General features: G+C 44.0%; 1 protein-coding gene and 1 long non-coding RNA gene across 5 annotated transcripts; one reads left to right on the forward strand and one right to left on the reverse strand.

Moving 5' to 3' along the window:
* Window positions 1-973: 973 nt before the first annotated feature.
* Window positions 974-14,381, reverse strand: AKTIP (AKT interacting protein). Of its 4 annotated transcripts, none has more exons than XM_030282505.4 (10): window positions 14,236-14,381; window positions 10,010-10,125; window positions 8,551-8,756; window positions 7,016-7,080; window positions 6,832-6,932; window positions 5,549-5,637; window positions 5,379-5,477; window positions 5,057-5,164; window positions 4,443-4,503; window positions 974-1,896 (listed from the first exon to the last, which is right to left on the reverse strand). In XM_030282505.4, exons 2-10 carry the CDS (start codon window positions 10,049-10,051, stop codon window positions 1,789-1,791), a joined length of 879 nt encoding a protein of 292 aa, XP_030138365.2. In that variant the 5' UTR covers window positions 10,052-10,125; window positions 14,236-14,381; the 3' UTR covers window positions 974-1,788. The 4 variants fall into 4 exon arrangements, with proteins under 4 accessions (XP_030138365.2, XP_030138364.2, XP_030138363.4 ...); XM_030282504.4 differs by having other exon boundaries at window positions 974-1,899; XM_030282503.4 differs by lacking the exon at window positions 14,236-14,381 and adding an exon at window positions 13,697-13,909.
* On the forward strand, window positions 13,471-19,751 carry LOC140684871 (uncharacterized). Its single transcript, XR_012057794.1, has 2 exons — window positions 13,471-13,730; window positions 15,511-19,751. It is a non-coding gene; the product is annotated as an uncharacterized lncRNA (long non-coding RNA).
* The last annotated feature ends 219 nt before the right edge of the window (window positions 19,752-19,970 follow it).

The raw sequence follows: 19,970 nt of genomic DNA on the forward strand, positions 1-19,970 counted from the left end.
CATGTGCTCAGCACAAGGCCAGGCCCATCATCTGCTTCACACCACGAGTCCTTCACTAAAATCTTGCCCATGAAAAATCAAAAGCATTTCAATTTCAGTTTCAGCCTTCCCAAAAAAAGGAGAACAGCAGCAACAGAACTCATTTCACAGTATTTAGTGGCAGCACTCCAGGCCAATACACGCACACTCAAACTGTTCCCACATCCTTTCCTTGAAAGGCACACAGCAGCACTTTTCCAGGCAATACAAACTCACCTTTAAATCAGTTCCTCCATTCCTGTCCTCTACTGCAAATCTGATCAGGCACATGGCAATTCTGAGGCATTTTCAATTCCTCATAACCTGCCATGTCTCCAGAGTACTGAGGCTATTGGGACATTAATGCCACTCAGAACACTGATGGAGGCAAGCGCCACAAAGCCATCTGGTTTTCCTGTCACTGAGTGTATGACACTACTGGGAAAGTTTTGTCTATTTCCTAAGAAGCCAAGAAGTTGCTCTCAAACAGAACAGGTCGCAAATGACAAGTGAATTTAACGTTTCAGATAAAAACAACACAAAGGAACTCAACATGGACCCCACATCACTGCCCACCCTCCCAAAACACCTTGAGTCACTACAGGTTGTCCCAAGGCAGTTGGCTGGTACTAATGCCCCAGTACAGGCAAAGGGAGGCAAAGGAAAAGCAGCCCAGCTCCCAGGGCTTAGCACTACAGGTTTTGATAGGACACTCCTGGGAGGCAAGAAAAGATATCACACCAGGCTGTGGCATTAGGAAACGTAAAAGTCTGTCCTAAGTTCACTTGAGCTTTGGAGAGGTTTTCCTGTGTGTGGAACACAAGTCTCTTCTGCAGAGCTGCTCCTGGCATCCCATGAGCATCCCAAACACCTATGCAGACAAGTACCACCTATGCAGCCAGGTGCTCCCACTCTTCACTAATTGTCCACAGCACAGACTAACAGGAACAAAAGCTAGAGCACAGTTTCTTTTTATTTTAAGATGTCACTATTAACACGCATCAGTCAACTATCCTAAGAAATCCCCTAGACACCTAGGGAATCTAAAACCCTCTAAGATTTTATTAGCTCAAGAGACCACCATTAAAAGCTTTGATTTTAGTGTTTCTGTACTAAAAAGTCTAACAATCCTGACATTCTGCTTTCACCCTGTCAGACCAATGTGTGCTTTAGTGACAGTATCCATTTACAAATCAATAATACATCATACATCATCCCCAGCTTTACTTCTGGAAAGTGCTAAATGGAATCAATGAACCGTCTATTTACAATTTCAAATCCTAACATATTTACAATAGAAACCAAAAGTATTTAAAACCATTAAATATAGTGTTTAACTCTGCTATATTAGTTTACATGAACACAGCTTAACTCTGGCATCGTATTTCCAATACTAATATTTCCGCCAGTAATTTAAGAGTCTTCTTTAAAAATTGCTATTCCTGGAGGGAAAAAATAAAAGCTTAAAAACCAACCCAAAACCTCCAGGCATTCCAGAGCCCTGAGGAATTACCCACCCTAGACAGTCTTCAGGTAGAAGTACTGTAGTGTTCAAGAGAGACTTCCAAACTCCAGGCAAGCCTTTAAAACCTAATGCATATGTAAAACATGAAGAGTCAGTAATCCATTGAACAGGTTTACTGCAGTCACTGCTACCATTTGGGTTTCACTAATCCGTAGTCAAGAAGGAAACTGCTGCTTTGCTGTTTCTCCCTCCGTTACATTCCCTCCACCCCCAGAAAGTGTTTTGTGCACCAGAGTCCAGGACAGCTAAGTGGGCATTGTCTTCTCTTCTTTGCTGAAGGGCTGCACTGAGCCAGGCTTCACCCAGGACAGGCCAGAGACGTGCATGCTTTTGCAGTGCTGATCTTCCGGCTTCTTCTGGGGAAAACAAAGCTAAAGTTACAATTGTAAGATACCCAAACCCTCTCAGCTCCCCTTAGCAAATACAAGCACTAAAGAGACATGCACCATTTCCTCTCCTCAAAGAGGCATAGTAAGACAGCCACTGGTTTAATTTCTGGGAATTAAATGTGTGGCATCTGCAGAACTACCCTGACAATACAGGAGTTTTAAGGACTTGGGTACAGCTGCCCTATTCCACCATAGACTCAAGGACACTCCTTTTGCTTGGAGGCCCCAGCCCAGCATCACCCCACTGCTCTTCAGCACATTTCTTGGCTCTACAGAAAGAAGTGTCAATCCAAACCTCCCCCAGCACTGCATGTGGCAATGCTGGGTGTGCTGGGGATGAACACTGCACCTGACAAGTGGTTGGGAACCCAAATAATGTGCCAAAGTAGCAATTAATGCCTTTGCTAAACATGGGAGTTTCCTAATGCTTTCCAAGGATGGTCCTGTCCTTCCCTTCCCCAAGCATTTACACAGCTCAATGCTTGAACAGAAACTTTTACCCAACACTGTAAACATCATTTTGAACTCGCTACTGCAATTCAGAAGACAAAAAAAAAAAAAAAAAAGGCTTGAAATCAAAGAAGACAGATACAACTTGGAGCAGCTGTAGATTCAAAGTAGTTAGAGATCAGTAAATTAGACATCTGCTCTAGCTGGCCAAAGCAGCAGAAGAGCTTGCAGGGTTATTCCAATACCAGGAAGTGTACAGTAAATACACTAAACCTGGAATGGTGCGTTGAGCTCTATAAAGTGAAAATTGCATGAGCAAACTTGGTTGTAACATGGAAAGTCTTTTACTTGAAAAGTAAATTACAGCAGCAGGAAGAGAGAACCGGCACTTCTGCCCCTCCCCATGCTTTGTGACAAAGGTGACAGGCCTGCCATAACATGTTGGACAACAACAAACAGGAGGGATGAGTTAAGCCTGAGCCTGGCAGTGGCAGCTGCCTCTGCCATGCTGCTCACAGGAACCACACCTTGGAAAAGCCAAGTGCTCAGCAGGGAACTGGGACATCACTGCCCCTCCTGAATGGCCTAGCTGTTTCCCAAGGAACAGAATTCAGGGGTAATAAACAAGCATCCAGGACTGTAGGAAGATTTGGAAACTTGTTTTTACAGGGAATGTTCACAGCTACACTGACATTTTGGGACACATCTACAGCACAAAAGCTGGGCCATTCCTATCAAACGACTGGAGCAACACAGGACTATGCATGCAATAGTTACAGAAGATGTCTGTTTTCACCTAAAAAGAAATCAGGTATCACCAAAGAAAACAGGACAAAAGAAAGGTCACTGTTGGCTATCAGCCTTAGACAACATCAGACCCTTTCCATTTTAAGCACTCTGACCTATTATTTGTCTTTGATTTAAAGGATAAGAAGGAGATGAAGAATGAAGGAGAAAGGGATAAGAAAAAGAAGCATCAGAAGTATTTCTTCAGCTTTGTATGAACATCAAGAAATCAATCTGGCCAAAATATTTTCCTGTGTGTTCCAAGGCTCTAATGTGACTCTGGCAATTGGGAGCACTGCCACACTGAGCTCAGGCAGTGTATATTGTATTAAGATCAATTTAAAAACCTCATTCATGCCAGAAGACATGCAAGAACATGAGTAAAGCATGCAGTGTGGAAGACACGTTCGAACTGACAAAAAAATAATTTTTCATTACACAAAACCCCAGAAAAACATAACACACCTTTAGGCCAAGTCAGTAAGCAAAACATTCAGAGTGCATTTCCTTGCCAGTCCAGCTATGACAGCAGCCACTGTTTCAGAATGCCTTTGTACTACAAGTGGATTGACTTGTCAGGCCACTCAATACAGACTCAGAATTGCTGCATGCCTTGTCAAGTGCAAAGCAGTAATTAAAAAAAAACAAAACAAAACATGAACAGTCTGAATCCCAAATCACATCCCATCACCCAACAGGTGAAAGCTCTATGAGCCAACACATTCTTGCTCTGTCAGAAGCATCATTCTGTGATGGAAGAACTCTCAGCACCTTTTGGTGAGTGATATTGTCTCATCAGAAATCAGCAGCATTAGAGAAGTGAGCAAGGGACTGTGCTTGTGCTGCTTCAGAAACTTTGCAAGGAGAAGAAAGTGCTGAAGCTTTGAGTCAATCTCTCAACAGAAGAAAATGAAGCTGGGGACTGTCAGGTAATGAAGAAATGGTAACAGTCATGACAAGTGCAGGACAAGCTAACAGGCTGCCAGTGAATCTCTTCATCCTTTCCACCCATAAACAAAAAAAAAAAAAAATATCTGCTTTGTGCCAAGAGTTGTACAAACAAAGCTTTCTGGCTAAGTGACTAATTATTTAACACACTGCAGTTAGAGCAGTGGTCTCCTAACGAAGCAGTTATGTCACAACGGTTCCAGCATTCCTGCTGAGCCAAAAGAGGGATGGGCAAAGGTCTCTCCAGTACACAGAGACAGAGAATCTTTCTTCCTGTACCAGGCAATAAACCCTTCCTAGAGTGAGAATGTGAACTTTGCACGTACCTTCTGAGTCAACATCTTCTCTCTAGCTTCATCATGTATAGCTGGATTCCATGGAGAAAAACTACAGAAAAAGTATAGTTTACTCTTACTTGGCATTTTTACAAACCACAGCACAGAGAGAGGAGAAAGCAGTGGTTTTCCTTTGTTTAGTTTGTTGAATTTTAAGTAAATTACAAGTGGTGTTAAAACATACAATTAAGAACTAAATTCACATAGTCATGGATCTTTTCAACAATAAATGTTTAGGTTTTCATTTCTGAGAATTGGAAGTTCAGCACATGTGACATGAAAAACCACTCCTATTCACCATGAAGCTGACTACTCCATCCCCCATAAATGCAAGCTTTAGAAGGATTTTAGAACTCTGACCAAAGCTACAGTCATGCAAACTGAGCTCAGGAAAGCAACATTAATTCATGGGCATTTCTGCCTGAGGGAGGTGGGTGTTTAACGACTTCCTGCTTGTTCTGAGGTTTCTTTGGTTATTGTTTTGAGATTTTTTTCTAAAACAAAAGCAGGTCAGTTAGCCTGACAGAGAAAGGCTGCCAACAGCAACTACATCAAAACTTGCTCTCAAAACATTAGGACAGGGTGAATTTGCTCTGAGTACTCACATGATTGCATAGGGGTCCTCTATTTTGGGCTGATCAAATAAATGACTACTGCATAGTTTGACACTGTCTACCACTTTACTTTTGAACAGCTGAACATCCTTTTCATACCTGCAAGACAGAAGTAAGTATTGTTAAGTAATTGCAAGGAGCCACAAGTTTGCTCTAGAAGCACAGACTTGGCAAACCCCAACTTGAGTTCCTAACGCAACCAAGCCTGGAGGCAGAGACCACGAGTGGACAGAATTTTACAAACCTCTTGTTTCTGCAAGTCTATGCCAAAACCTCTTAAGAGGCCATGCCCATACACATGGAAGATACTCACAGCACTGCAGCCTCAGGGTTCAGAGGACTGGTTGTATCAATCTTGTAGAAGACTCTGCGAGCGTACATTAACACTTGCCATATGTGATTATGATTTCTCCTAAAAAGAACAAAGCATGATGAAGAATGGAGCAAACTTCTCAAATTATCCATCTATTTGTCAGCACTAACCTCCATTTTGCAAATGCTCTTTTCACATCCAGTTCACCAGATAAAGGGTCCACTAGTGGGTGGAAGACAGGCAGGTCAAAAACCAAGCGCTGTGTTAGAAAAAAAATTCATTATGACAACTTCAATCCTAATGCCAACACCACTGGGCGAAGGTCAGTCAAATGTTGCTTCCAAATACTAATTAAAAAGAAAGCACCTGCAAGTGATTTCTAGCAGCTGTGAAACTGTAACCCAACACACCTGTGTAACATGTAGGGTCTTGTCCTCTCTCACATGCTAGCACCAAATCAGGACACTAATCCAGTTAACTGCACAGGCACTAGTGCCAGCACAGGTAACAATATCAGATAAGAACAGATTAAAGGAGTTTTTCTGGTTTAGCTATTTGTGACTGAAAGCTTTTTACATACTTGAGCTATAATCAATACTTTTTTTTATCCTACACACTTTTAAGTAAACTGAGCAGTGACACCTTCGTGTCTTCAGCTCTGTACGGCTCATTTCCTGCAGTGTTCACACATTCTTCCAAAAGAAAACCAAGTTTCAAGCGAAAGGTTTCCTACTAGTTCTGTTCTTTTAAAGATGATAGCTTTACATAAAACTTGACACCAAGCAGGCAGCTACCCAACACAGCAGTTGTGTGCACCTGCCCTCAAATCCTCCTCTTAAAGAAGTGTGGCCAAGAGGGTAAGCCACTCTGAAGAGTCTGACTGCCACAAAGTATTTTTTTATTTTAAAATTGGTCTAATAACTTGGAACCTTTTCACTAAAGAGAAAAAGAGAAAGCAGAGATGGAATATAACACCCGTCTCATTCTCCCTTTGCTTCATCATGTTCTCTTCAAAGTTTTAGTTCTTTGTTTCAATGTAATTTAGAAGAGACAATCAAGAAATCCTGCATTATTATAGCAAGCACAGCACAGGTGTCTGGATTTTACCCTCCATTATATCACTAGTCGGAATTTTGATACCTCTTTAAGGGCTTCAATTTCAAGTTCCTGCTGAGGAAGTAGCAAATCAAGAGTGGAGGGAAAGAACTGGTTGATTACTTAACACCCTAATGCATCTGACCTCAGGAAGTTCACTCCACACCAGTCTCAGTAATCAGAGTAATATATATAATTCCTCCACAGTGGTTTGCAAATGTGTACAGGACATGGCAAATGAGCCCAGTCAAGTGAACAAAATGAGTTCAAGGAAAAGGGAAGCTAACTGGTGCATCAGCTTTAACAAAAAGCTATACTTCTCCAGGAAAGAATGAAAAGCCAAGACACAGCCACTTACCGGGCAGTCTCCGTCTGGGTAATTATCAGGAATATAGACAGTGAACTTAAACACACCATCCTGGTAGAGCCCATGTCTTATGAATATCACACCAAACCACACTGCGAGTGAGAAAGCTTGCTTGAGTGAAAGAATTAACAAATGTACATCTATAAAGCAATTTAAAAGTTAAGTTTAAACTTACTTAAAGCTGATCGGTATGAGGGCTGCACGTAGACGCCTGGCAACTTCTGCTTCACCACCAAGGTACTGCAATCAGAGCCAGCACTCAGAGATCCACAACCACACTGACACAGCAAACCCAGAATGTACCACCCACAGCCCAACAGGGCTTTCTTCCACAAACTCACTCCCAATTCCCAAGGCTGCTCACAGAAGGAGGTGACGAATATAGTGAAATCACTCTTCCCCCCCTGCTTTTCACACCACTCCACCTAAAGACTTACTAGCAGAGAACACTATTCCTCCTGATAAAACTAAGTAGAAAAGCAGAAAAACCCTTCCCTCTGTAGATGCATTTAACATATGTCACTACAGAAATTTACAATTTTCTACTGTATCCCCAGTCTCAAAGCAAGGAAGAAAAAGAAATTCAATTAAGTAATTTTGAACACAGGTTCACAGTCAATTATAGCTGCTGCTGGAATGTGACCAAACTTCAACCTCAATTTTATACAAGCATTTTTTCAGTTTTAGATGATACTATGCTGCAGATCAAGCTAAAATTACACTGACAATGGCCAAAACAAACCAAAACCCAAATTATTAACTTCACAGGTTTCCCAGTTACTTGGCATATGGGTTTACTAAACTGAACTCTACATGCTTGCACAAATAAACAACAATCTTAAAGCAAAACATTAACACAGTTGTCTGCCTACCATATTTGTTATTAGTTCACCAATAATTAATTTGCATTATAGTACCACTATATTTACTCAGAAGAAAAATATCTTTCTTGAATTAAAAGGCAGAGTCAATTCCTTGAAAAAGAAATAAATGTTTTGAGAGTTCTCACTTTCAATTTAAGAGTTAAATACAAGAACTGAGACTCAGTGTTGCATAAGGACTCCAGGGATTTCATTCCAAAAGGCACCACATACTTGGGAATCCAGTATGTCTATTACAGAGGAAGTCCCTTCAGCTCTGTAGCACTAACCAGTTATATAACTACAAAGTTTTCAAGACAGATTGTTATGCTCCCACAGCAGCCTACAAATCACAAGATGGGTGAAATGCAACTCCTGCCTCATAAGTTTCACGTTAAATATCACAGAAATGAATACACACTTCCCAACATCCATTTGATCAACTGGATCTGGCAGTGTTCAAGTGTTCCATGTGACAGCTAAAGGAAGATCCCACATCCTAACTCTGTCAGATAGCACCATATATTCATGAGCATCTTCCCACTGGGCATCTGCTGCTTCTATTTTAATACTTGTTGCAAATATTTGGTATTTCTGACCAAAAAGCCATTAGGATAACTAAACTCACAACGTGCTTACTTCAAGATTAAGAAATTTAATAATTCAGAGAATGACATCTAAAAGCACCCCTTAAAAGCTGCTGCACCAGAAAAAGAACTCTGCAGACAGCATTTTCCTGCCTTCAAGAACTATGACAGAGATCATGCAAGAACAAGGCCCCTGCAGGGCTTTTCCCCCACTGACGCATAAGCCCAGTGACCTAAAAAAGATGAAAAAAGTGAAAACCTACAATTCTGCAAGTAGTGAGTACTCCAAATAAAAAGGCCCATAGGAAGCATGTGTTCCATTTGTGGACTGGGAGGAGGAGGCAGGTGAAGCAGGCTTGGTTATTGGCACAGCATTCTTTGGGATAGAAGGCAACTGTTTCTTTGCAGAGGCTCTCAGGGGACTGGTTCGAAGCTCTCCACTCAATGTTTTGTCTTCAGTGTCAGATCTCTGTCAAATCAAAGGAGAACCATGAGATCACAGGCCATATTTCAGACACATTTAACATATGAACATATTTTAACCCAAATTTAAACCAAATTACGGTAATTGCAAATTAGGCCAATGAAACATATCTTGGGTTTTGGTGATTTATTGCTTGAGGAATAGCACAGAGGGGTGTTCTTTTGCATTTTATTTTTCAACAGACTTTTGTTCAACTAAACACAACCTACAAGTACAAAAGTATTCAATGCTGGATAGGAAATCTGCAGATTAGGACAAATGCTTAAGGAGGCTTACATTTATTTAGAACCTGAAACCAGACAGTATATAACATCAGCTTACAAGTCAATCTATTTCTAGCACACAGTGCATCAAGATAAATCATTTCTACTGACAAGCATCCTTACACTGTAGACTTCAAAGACTCTTCAAAGTAGTGTAGTAAAACTGAGATAAAAACCAAAATTTTATGTATTTCACTTCCTCCCTGTGCTTAAGACATCAACATTTCACTTGGAACTGATCCTATAGCTCACTCCTACAGTGAAAGGATCACCACTTGGCAGTTGCACCAAGTTTAAACAGTTTTACTGATAGGAACCCTTTTATGTCTTTGCTGCCTTTTCTTGGAAGGAAAGAACCAACCACTGCCAGGAAACACGGTACTACTCACAGACCCCAAAATCATTCTACAGATTGCCAGGACAAATGTGCAGGCTACAGACTTGTGCTTAGGCTACATGTGGTGACCAAAGGCAGGATTTAAGCTGTGGTGTTTTGAAGGGCCCAAGATTTGGACTAGTAACAATACCTCATGATCAATATTACATAATTTGCCCCAGTTCTGAATACCTGTGAAGTGATTAACACTAGAACTCCCACACTTTTATTACTGCTACAACCTCAAGCAGCAACAGCACTATAGTTTTGTCAATGCTCATTGCACATGCTATGGCTAAGCTCTACATAAGACACTAAAATGTCTTAAAGTGTTTCCACTGCTTCAACTTTTGTTTCACATTTCCTCTTTAAAGATGCTTCAGATAAAGAGTCAACAAATTCTGGAGTAGACTCTATGCACAGGCACATTCCAGTTAACAGAGCTCAAAGCCAGTTTACACTTTTACTGAAGGTGATCACAACCCTCAGGATAAATGCACAATAAAACACTATTTGCAGATCACCTGATGTTTTTTCCCAGCACTGCTACCACCCCTCCCAAGCATGACAACACTTCCTGGCATCCATTCATTAAATACCTTGCGCACAGAACCTGTAGACATGCTCCAGAAAGGGTTCATAACGTGGATTCCAAATAAGAGGCTGCTGCTTTTCAGTGTCTTTGGAGCGTCCTCAGGCCCTTTGGATTTGTACCCTGAAAGTACACAGAATGAACATGCATTTAACAGATAAACAGGACTCAATATATAAATAGGATTCAGATCTAATTCTGCAGGCAGCATTATCTTTCTGTAACTTCAGAAGAAAACTTCATGTATGTAAGACCAACAATAGTTAAAGATGCCAAAGTTCTATTATATGCTCCAGAAGAATAACACGTCTATTTTTGCACCTTAATCCCTGCCCTCTTTCTGCTCGAAAAAGATTCTACATTCCACATTCCATGATAATTTTGCCAATGAGAAGAAAAAAAAGGGTCATCTCTTGGCTCAGCATAGTTTAGGAAGACTCTCTACACGTGCAAATATTAATCACCTCCCCATTTCAGTCCAGCATCAGACAGAACCATGACTCTGCTAAGAACTGTCCCTCACAGACACTCTTGACTTTGCACATTTCTGAAGTGTCCCAGTTTGAGAAATTCTGTCATTCCCAGTGACAGAGATGATCCCTTCATTCAGTTTGGTTCATGTATGTGTCAGTTTGTTTTCATCTGCATTGGAACACCACCAGGAATAGACAAAGCCATAGAACACAGAAGTTTCTCTGTGGCCTATTTAATGGTCTCATTATGAGCACTAAGGCTTAGTGCTCTTTAGATCAGCAGCCCAATAACAAGGACTTCAGCAGTATTTGGAGTTTCAGTGTCATCTACTGTATGTCCTTGCTTTCCTCTCTTTCTCTTTTTTTTTTTTAAAGTCTTGCTGTTACTTGTTCAAGAACTCTGATCCATAGCACCTCTTGTCTGGCACAACCTATTGCCTCCACTCTTTTTTTCCTCTCCAGTTCTCCTACTTTCCTTCCTAATCTCACCCTCCCATTTTTGGCTCCATCACCTTAGATTTTGAGGCACTTTACTCAGTTGCTTTAATAGAAAGTTGCACAGCACGGATCAAGAAATCAAACGTGATGTGAGAGAGACAGAGCCAGTGGCACAGGTTTCTGTTGTGGTCAACACTACATTTTTACTACAGTAAGGAAGGCAGCATCTGTTCACCATTGGTCTGATTAGTTTATAGAGAAAATGGAAATATTATGACCAAAATCTTCCCAAGATTAAAATAAATGTCAGTCTTATTGAAAGGAAAAAAAAACCCCACACAAACAAACAAAAAAAAACCCCACCACACCCAGACAATTTATCCAAAGAATGTTAAATATTTAAAAGAAACATCAATATCAAATCATAGACTTCTAGGCTATGTAGCAGCTAAGCATTAAAAAAAATGCAAGCATCTTTCAGAAAAGTGATGAAAAATAATTTCCCCACCCAAAATCACCTCAAACATTCCAATATACAACAGGTTCCTGCAGGTATTTTTTCCTCTTCAGCAGCCAGAGTTTCACCTGGACATGAGCCACTGAGGAAATAAAGTCAAAGCACAGCTAGTGCCCTGTGAGAGCAGGGAGAAGATGTTTTCACTTTTCCCCATCTCTTGTCTGGAAAGCAGAGTCCTGCCAGAGGGCTGTGCCACAGGCCTTTTCCATCAAAGCAGCCAGACTCAGTAAGACAGGAAGACACTGGGCCAGGAAGGTACAGACGTTTCCTCGGGAAACTCCGGTGTAACCAGAGGCTGGAGGAACTGACGCACAAAGAGCACCTGAGCACTCCAGCCCTGACAAGAGGGAAAAGTGCTGGGAGTTGAGGTACAGCTTGGCAGACAATCAGCTGGAATCTGGAGTGATTATGGGATTGGGGTGGGATGGGTTTGTTTGTTTTGGGCTGGTGTTTTTTTTTACTACTAGGTAATACAAGCTGCCTTATGCCAGAACCAGAGATAGGAGAGAAGGAGTCAGCAGGACAAAGAACGACACATGTAGGTAGAAACCAGCCCAACCTACTCCCAGGGAAACAGGGAACTTCCCTAGAAGCTTGGGAACCGATGTTAAATGCAGCTCAGTCACCAGATCCACCTTTCAGAAAGCAGCTATGTATCTCAGTACACTTCCACCTTTGCCTATTTACATGCTGTTAAAAGCAAATAAAACATTGCTTTAGCTCTAGTTAAGCTAAAGAACAACTTCCAAAGGTTGTTTTGCACATGTTTTTTTAACCATGCTTGCCAGTTATAAGTCATACATAGTATTACCCTAAATTTATTTTTGAACTGCCTCCAGCATCATACACCTGATAAAATACTGTTTACAGGAGCATTCAGAACCTCAGAGTACAAGCTTCCCAGCAGAGGGCCATTTAAGAAGCCTTTCAAGGTGTTTTAAGAGTTCATTTCTAATCACATACACTCCTATGCAGCATGGAAGTGGAAAACTCTAGCTCTAAAGGAAACTTATCCAAAATGGCTTATGCTCTCTAGTATCTTCACCTTGCAATTTACCACCCATCATAATCACAGAAATTATTAAAAACAATAACCAAGTAATGGCAAATTTACATTTGACCTCCTATCCTACTTCTCACTATGTCTGCAGCAGACAAAGGAGAGCCAAGTTCTGATATTATTAAGTGGAATTTCTAGGCAGTTTAGGCATTCACACCTACCCAGGGTTCAGTGTCTACCCCAAGGCACTCACCATTATGGCATCTTCCAGTGCTGTAACTACTAAAACCATCAGCTTTCCAAAATAACCCAATACTCTCTCCTCATTTTATGGGAAAGGAATAAAAACATTCAAAACCATCTCCCTCTCTCTCCTTTCACACTGTCAACATTCACAGTACCTCATCCAGAAGAGCTCAGGAGTGCCACTCAGTAGTACATTCTACTGATTTCTCCTGCTTTAAGAATAGCAAGTAACAGCAACCCCCCTGAGCTGTCCTCCTCCCACGGCTACCATCTTCTCTAGTGCTTTCCTTTCAGTAAAACAGCAACCACACAAAGACAAAACATAAACTTCTGAAGAAACACTACTTCAAATACTACTTCTTGGAAAGACCTTTTAAATTATCCACAGCACCACATTTGGACCTAAAGCCACCTATTGCCAGGTGTAACTTCATGTCCGCATTCTCCAAGTACACAATACACACCAGCAGTCAGAGCAAGTGTAAAGTTATCTGATACTTCATCAGTGCTCTAAAAGACAAAAAACACCGAAGTTATCACTAGCAAAACCATAACATTTAATTTCTTTGCTTTTTAACCTTTTCTTTCTCTACATTAGAATGTTGCATCAAGAAAAGTCTCATTTTACCCCCTCTCCTAGTATGTGTCATATTTTTCTCCTTACACCAACAGAGCTATTTGATCAAACACAACACTAAAGCTATGTGAAAAAAAAAATTATCTGCCTAGAACAGAGCACTCATCTAAAGATTTTCTGGAAACGTCAACAAATCAAAGAGAACCACTCCCACTCCTGAGAGCAAACTGAGCTACTTCAGCAGAGCACCAGAGAACAGTGCATATCGCACACCCAGTATCAAGTGCTTGTCCACCAACCGTCGCTGTCAGTTCACACTGGAACTCATTTCTCTCCAGCACAGCCACTCCTGATCGCCTTCGGACGCAAGGCCCTCGTTCACCCACCCCTTACCCTGGCGGACAACGCGGGAGCCGCTGGTGGCGGCGAACAGGAACACTGACCAGTCAAGCCTGTTCGCCAACTCTTCTTCCACAGGTGGGTTGCACGTTCCATACCAACACCTGCTGCTACGAGCTCAGTCCAACTAGGAAAATATAACCTACGCCAACGACACCTGCGCTTAGACAGCAGCCCAAGGGACACGGGGTGTCGGCCGGCCGAGACCCCCGGCACAGGGCGCTCCAAGGGACCCGCCAGCCGGGGTCACGGCAGGTGAAGCGCAGTCAGGCGGAGCCGGAGCGGGCCCGGGCTGCTCCCACCGGGGCCGCGGCCGTGCGGCAGCGCCAAGGCGCTGGCAGGGCGGGGAGCGGCGGGCAGAGGGCGGCAGCGGCCGGCCGGGCCCCGCTGGCAGCGGCCGAGCCCGGGCGCCTCTGGACCCCAGCGCGGGGCAGCCCCAACGGGCCGCGCCCGCCCGGTGGCAGCCCGAGCCCCTCAGCGACACAACAGCCCCGCCGCCCGCCCGCGCCGCGGGGACGGGACCGCGCACACCGCGCCCGTTCCGCCCGGGCAGGGCCGGCGCTCGGCCCCTCGCCTCACCCACCGAGGCTCCGCCGCTCACTCGCGCGGCCCAGGCCCCGCCGCCGCCGCCGCCGCCGCCGCCGCTCCCGCTATCCCCGGCACAGCCCCATTTACCGCCCGCCCCTCGGGCCGCACATCCGGGCCGCCCCCCGCGGCCAATGGGCGCCCGCCGCTCGCGGTGCCGCCCCGCGGGGCGGGCGGCGCGGCCGCAGCCGCCACTCACGGCTCGGGACGGGCCCGACGCGCGGGGCCGCCCCCGTCCGTCACCGCGCGGGGCCGGCCGGCCGCCAGCCGCGGGCCCCGCCCCGCGCACGGCCATTGGCCCCAGGGCCTGTCCGTCTGGTGCTGGGCAGACCAATGGGATCGCGCGGGTGCACCTGTCACTCGCTCAGCTGGCTGACCGTGCTGGGGGTGGAGCTTAGAGAAAGGAGCAGCTCTCATTGGCCGGCGGGGCGCGCGGGGACGCACGCCATTGGTCGGTGGGCCCGAGAGGCCGCTTGGGGCGGGGCCTGGGGCCCGTCCGGCACCGCCCGGTGTCCGAGCGCCGGTCCCGGCTGTAGCGCCGCGGGCTGTACCGGCTGTGCCGAGCTGTGCCGGGCCGTGCCGAGCTGTGCCGGCTGTGCCGAGCTGTGCCGGGCCGTGCCGGGCTGTACCGGGCTGTACCGGGCTCTGCCGGGCTGTACCGGGCTCTGCCGGGCCGTGCGGAGCTGTGCCGCCTGTGCCGGGCCGTGCCGAGCTGTGCCGGGCTGTACCGGGCCGTGCCGGGCCGTGCCGAGCCGTGCCGAGCTGTGCCGGGCCGTGCCGGGCTCTGCCGAGCTGTGCCGGGCTGTACCGGGCCGTGCCGGGCCGTGCCGAGCCGTGCCGAGCTGTGCCGGGCCGTGCCGGGCCGTGCCGGGCTCTGCCGAGCTGTGCCGGGCCGTGCCGAGCCGTGCCGAGCTGTGCCGGGCCGTGCCGAGCCGTGCCGGGCCGTACCGGGCTGCCTGGGAGAGCCGGGCAGGGGCAGGAAAGGCGGGGCTGCGGCGGTGCCGTGCGGGACAGTCCGGGGCGCTTTCCCGCACCGGCAGCGAGGGGCAGCGGAGCAGCGGCACAGCGCTGCACTCGGTGAACGCCGTGCGTGTGCTCTGGAGCATCCCTCAGCCTCTCCAAAAATACTGCCTGTATGAGCCAAGAACTCCAACCTTCTACTAGAGGTGACGTAGTCACTCATGGACTTTGGTCACTCCTTCTCACAGGCTACTAAAATGGACATTTAAAAATATTTTCGATTTAATTTTTGGATTGTTTTTTTCCCTCACAGGATCACAGAATGGGTCAAGTTTGAAGGGACCACAGTGGGATCACCGGGTCCAACCTCCCTGCTCAAGCAGAATTACCCAGAGCACAGGGCACAGGGTTGTGTCCAGACAGTTCTGGAATGTCCCCAGTGAGGGACACTCCACAGCTCTGGCCCTGCACAGCAAAGAACTCCTTGCTCATGTCCAGGGGCAACTTCCTGGGCATCATTCCTGCCCCTTCCTCTTGTCCCATTGCTGGCACCAGGAGCAGAGCCTGGACCCTGCTTGGAGCCCTCGCTGCAGACGGGCACAGACAGGGGTGAGGGTCCCATCTCTGACACCCCCTGCAGATACTGACAGACATCGGTAATGTCCCCTCTCAGCCATCTCCTCCCAAAGGCGAACAGCCCCGACCCCTCAGCCTTTCCCTGTAAGAGAGGCGCTCCAATCCCTTGACCATCTTTGCTGATGGACATGCTCCAGGAGCTCCAGGACTCCTGTGCTGAGCCCAGCACACAGCAGCTCAGATCTGCCCGAGCAGGGCTGAGTAGAGGGGCAGCATCACCCCCTGACCTGCTGGCAATGCTCTTCCTAATGCACCCCAGGATCCCGCTGCCCTTTTTCGCCACATGAGTACATTTTCTGGCACATTTTAAACCTCCTTTTAAAATTAATAATATCAGCTTCTGATACTATTGCTGAGCAGGTACATAGACAAACAGTGTAAATTTATATTAACAATATATACATACAGATATGCATACAAAATATACCCCTAAAATCTGCTGAAGAAAAGGAGGAAAAAAAGAGTGAACCTCAGGAGGTAGCTTTTATTTGTAATTAGACTTTTTCTGAGCCCGGTAGAACAATTACAAAAGTGCTATACCAAAACTGAAGTAATTTGTCAAGGTTTGGGAGGTGACAACAAAATCTATGCTATCTCAAGTATAAAATTACAGAGAATTTTAAAAATCAATGCATATAGGGTGAATTTATTTTTGTTCCTAAGCTATAAGGAAAACTACCATGCTAAGGTTATCACTTTTTCTCAATTATTGTAGCCTTCTCAAAACCCCTGTCCTCAAAATGTCACTTTAAAGTTTTCAGTCAGTTAATAACGTTATTATTCTGGCTAAACAACTGTCTCAAGTTTCTAAAACCCTTTGGCAATTTCCTGCTCTTCAGTGTTTCAAATGCAAGCTCTTTGCCTGCACCACTGAAGTGCTGCACAACTTCCCTGTAGGCTAATATCCTAAATTGTCTTCCTTCCACTGCTACATGCAGTAGTAGCAGTCACTTGTTATCTCCTTTTTTTCTTAATCTTTTTCCTGCTATCTATTTTCTTTTTCGCGCTCTAAATCGCTTCCCACCAACTCTCCTTTGAAGGTTGTGTCCAGAAATCTCTTTTATGTGGTTACCTCCATTGGTGGGCTTTTCAGACATAACCATTTCTCAAAGTGTCTTGCCTGTATCAGGTGCTGTCCTTACTGAGGAATGAAAGGTGATAATGAAATCCTCACTTGTGTGCTTTGCAGACGTCATAGATCTTATCCTGAAAAATTCTGTAGCTTGAACAACATTTTGGTTTTGACTGTACATGCTCAGGATGTTGCAAAACTGTATTACAATGGGAATAACATTTTGACTTTGGTATGAAGGATTGTGAGGAATACTTTATCAGGCCTTTGAACTCAACATTGTTAATTCTCCAAACCCCACTCTAGTCCAAAGTTTCCTAACTAGAGGAATTTTCAATATTAAGACAAGAAAAAGCCTTTGTCTAATAAATTTTATTAAAAGCTCTTTAGATTCCCTTCCTACTCATACCAAATGTGAAATAATTATACTTAACAAATCTTTGTATTTTGACCAGTATAAGAGATTAATCAACCCTAGAATGCTTTTTGCATATTATTTATCTCATGAAAGATTTGTTTCATTATGGGTGGTACCTGTAGCAAACATTGTATGATTAATGCATTTCTAAATAACCTTTCGATACCTTTTTTCCTACTTTTAGATACTCTGTATCCATTTCACCCAGGATTCTAAACACTGTAAGGAATTTTTCCACAATACCTATGTTCATACCCCAAAACCATACATACTCATAATGGAAACCCCAAAATTGCCAGGCAGCTTCCTGTACCTCTGTGGAAGGAGGAAGGGTGCTGTGGCCGTGTCGTTTAAGGCACGGGCAGCGTGATGCTTAATGGTTCAGTGTGGGAAGTCTGGATATTCCCGAACGGACCAGAATTTCCCCTTGTGGTTTTGAGAAGAAATCAGAGCTAAACAGAGACGAGGAAGGATAAAATAAATCTGTAATTAGCTCGGGCTCGGCACCACTAGATGGTGTCCTGCAGCTGCTCTAGTCACAAATGCAATCCCCAGGCAGGTGGAGGCACAGAAACCTCCCCTGGCAGGAGGCAGCGAGTGCCACAGCACAAATGAATGATCAATGATCAGGCTCCGTGCTCCTGCCCACCTCCCGCTGAAGTCCCCGGTGCCTCTAGAGGTAGGCTGATAAAAGAGTTTTAACAAATAGCCTAATAGCCTATATAACCACACAAACCGACATAACCTTACTTGATAATTATTGATATTAAGATGACTTTTTCTTCCTACAATGTTAATGTGAAAGATGACATTTTCTTTTTTTCAAAGCTAAAAAGCAGAATTACAAACATAGTTTGTTTTTTTTTGTTTTTTTTTTTTTTGTACTTTCAAGCCCAATTTCTTTGTGCTTTGTGTACTACAAGTACATGAAATCAGCACTTTATAAAGCAATCAAAGTGAAAAGAAAAGCAGCCGAGTAAGCAGTTTATATTTTTGTTCCTTTTTTTACCTTGGTGAAAATGGTGTGTTGTTTCATAAAGAGATTGTTTTAAATTTCTCCATACTGGTTTCTATTTGCATAATTACTAATAACAAGACATATCCTTTCAGTAAACAAAGAGAGAGAAATTATTAGATCTCTAAAATATGTTGGAGGACCTACAAAAAGTATTTGGAATGGGTGCTTTCAATTTAAAGGTATGTGTGAAGCAGTGGATGGAAGGAGGTGATTCACAGTGCACAGCGGTGCAAGTTACCCCTAAGGAGGGATACATCAGGTCACAGTTCTCCCCTCATGCCTGAAGGACAACAGTACAAACAATAATAAAGAAGCTGTTTGGAATGGATACCTGCTGGGGAGGCTGCAGCTATTGCATGGCTGTGCCCCTGCAATGGCAAGGCCACGTGCAGGCCAGAGAGGCATTGGCTTTGGGAAGGCTTTCCTGAGGCTCTGCCTGAAACATGAATTCCCAGAGAGCCCTTCACAGCTGGGCAGAAAATCCTGCTACCGGTGCTGGGGCTTCAGCTGCTTTGGCACATTGCTCTCTTTGGATTTGAAATTAAGAAAGTGTAAGAAAGAAAACATTAATTAGAAGCTAATTACTTTTTTTAGGAATGCTATTGGAATCAAACACAAACCCCTCTTCCAGTTTACACCTAATAGTGTGGTATTTCTTTATTTTCTTTAAAACAAGCATAAAGATGGAAACTTTTTCTACTAGTAATGTTGATTCAAGATTATGTACTCATTTTTCCTATTTTCTTTTTTTATTACAATGGAATTGCTAGAATGGATGCAGCTATAGCTGCACCAATATAAAAATGCTTTTGACTGCGTATCTATTTTCCCTGAGGAAGAGGTAAGATGGAACAGCAGTAACTGCATCATCAAAATTTGTCATTTAGTTCTTAGGGTAGAATCTCAGGACCTACTGCTGGTCTCTGCTCAGTCAGCAGCAAACTGTTATAACAAGGACAAAATATTAAATTTATTTATTCCCCATAGAAAGCCTCCTGTCTTCCTAGACTCACTTAATATAAAAAGAATACATTTGTGTATAATATTCAGGCACTTTTGTATTTGCATGACTGTCAGTGTCTTTCACAACATGAGAGATTGACTGCATTAATGGTTCCTGAATAGCAGAAGCTCCTATCAATGACTAATTAAAGATCAGATCATAACCTTCAAACTACACTTTCTTCAACATGTCTCACACTGAGGAAAAAATACATTAAACATTTAAATCTGAATGTATTTCAGATTCCTTAATTTATGAACTAGAAACCTCAGTCACTGTGAGTCCAACTGTGAGGAATTCAGAACCATGAAAATTGTAAAACTGACTTACTGTACTCTTTTATTCCTTTGCATTTGCTTTCTTAATGGCTCTTATTTGAATGGTGAGAATTACAGTTCTCAGATGAATTTTGGCTCTGCACAGTATGATTTTGAATGTAATTTCCTATTATGAAGAGAGAAGGGACTATTTTTATCGCTATTTTTTTAAGAAGTTGAATACTTGAACCTGACTAGAGGTTTATAATATCAGAATAAATCCCAGAGGAAGACAGATCCCAATTGCACTGGTTTTCTACTTCTGGGAGTACTTGCTTCTAGGTAAAACATCCCAGGAAATATAGGTTG

The sequence above is a fragment of the Taeniopygia guttata genome, chromosome 11, assembly GCF_048771995.1.
Source record: "Taeniopygia guttata chromosome 11, bTaeGut7.mat, whole genome shotgun sequence".
NCBI lineage: Eukaryota > Metazoa > Chordata > Aves > Passeriformes > Estrildidae > Taeniopygia > Taeniopygia guttata.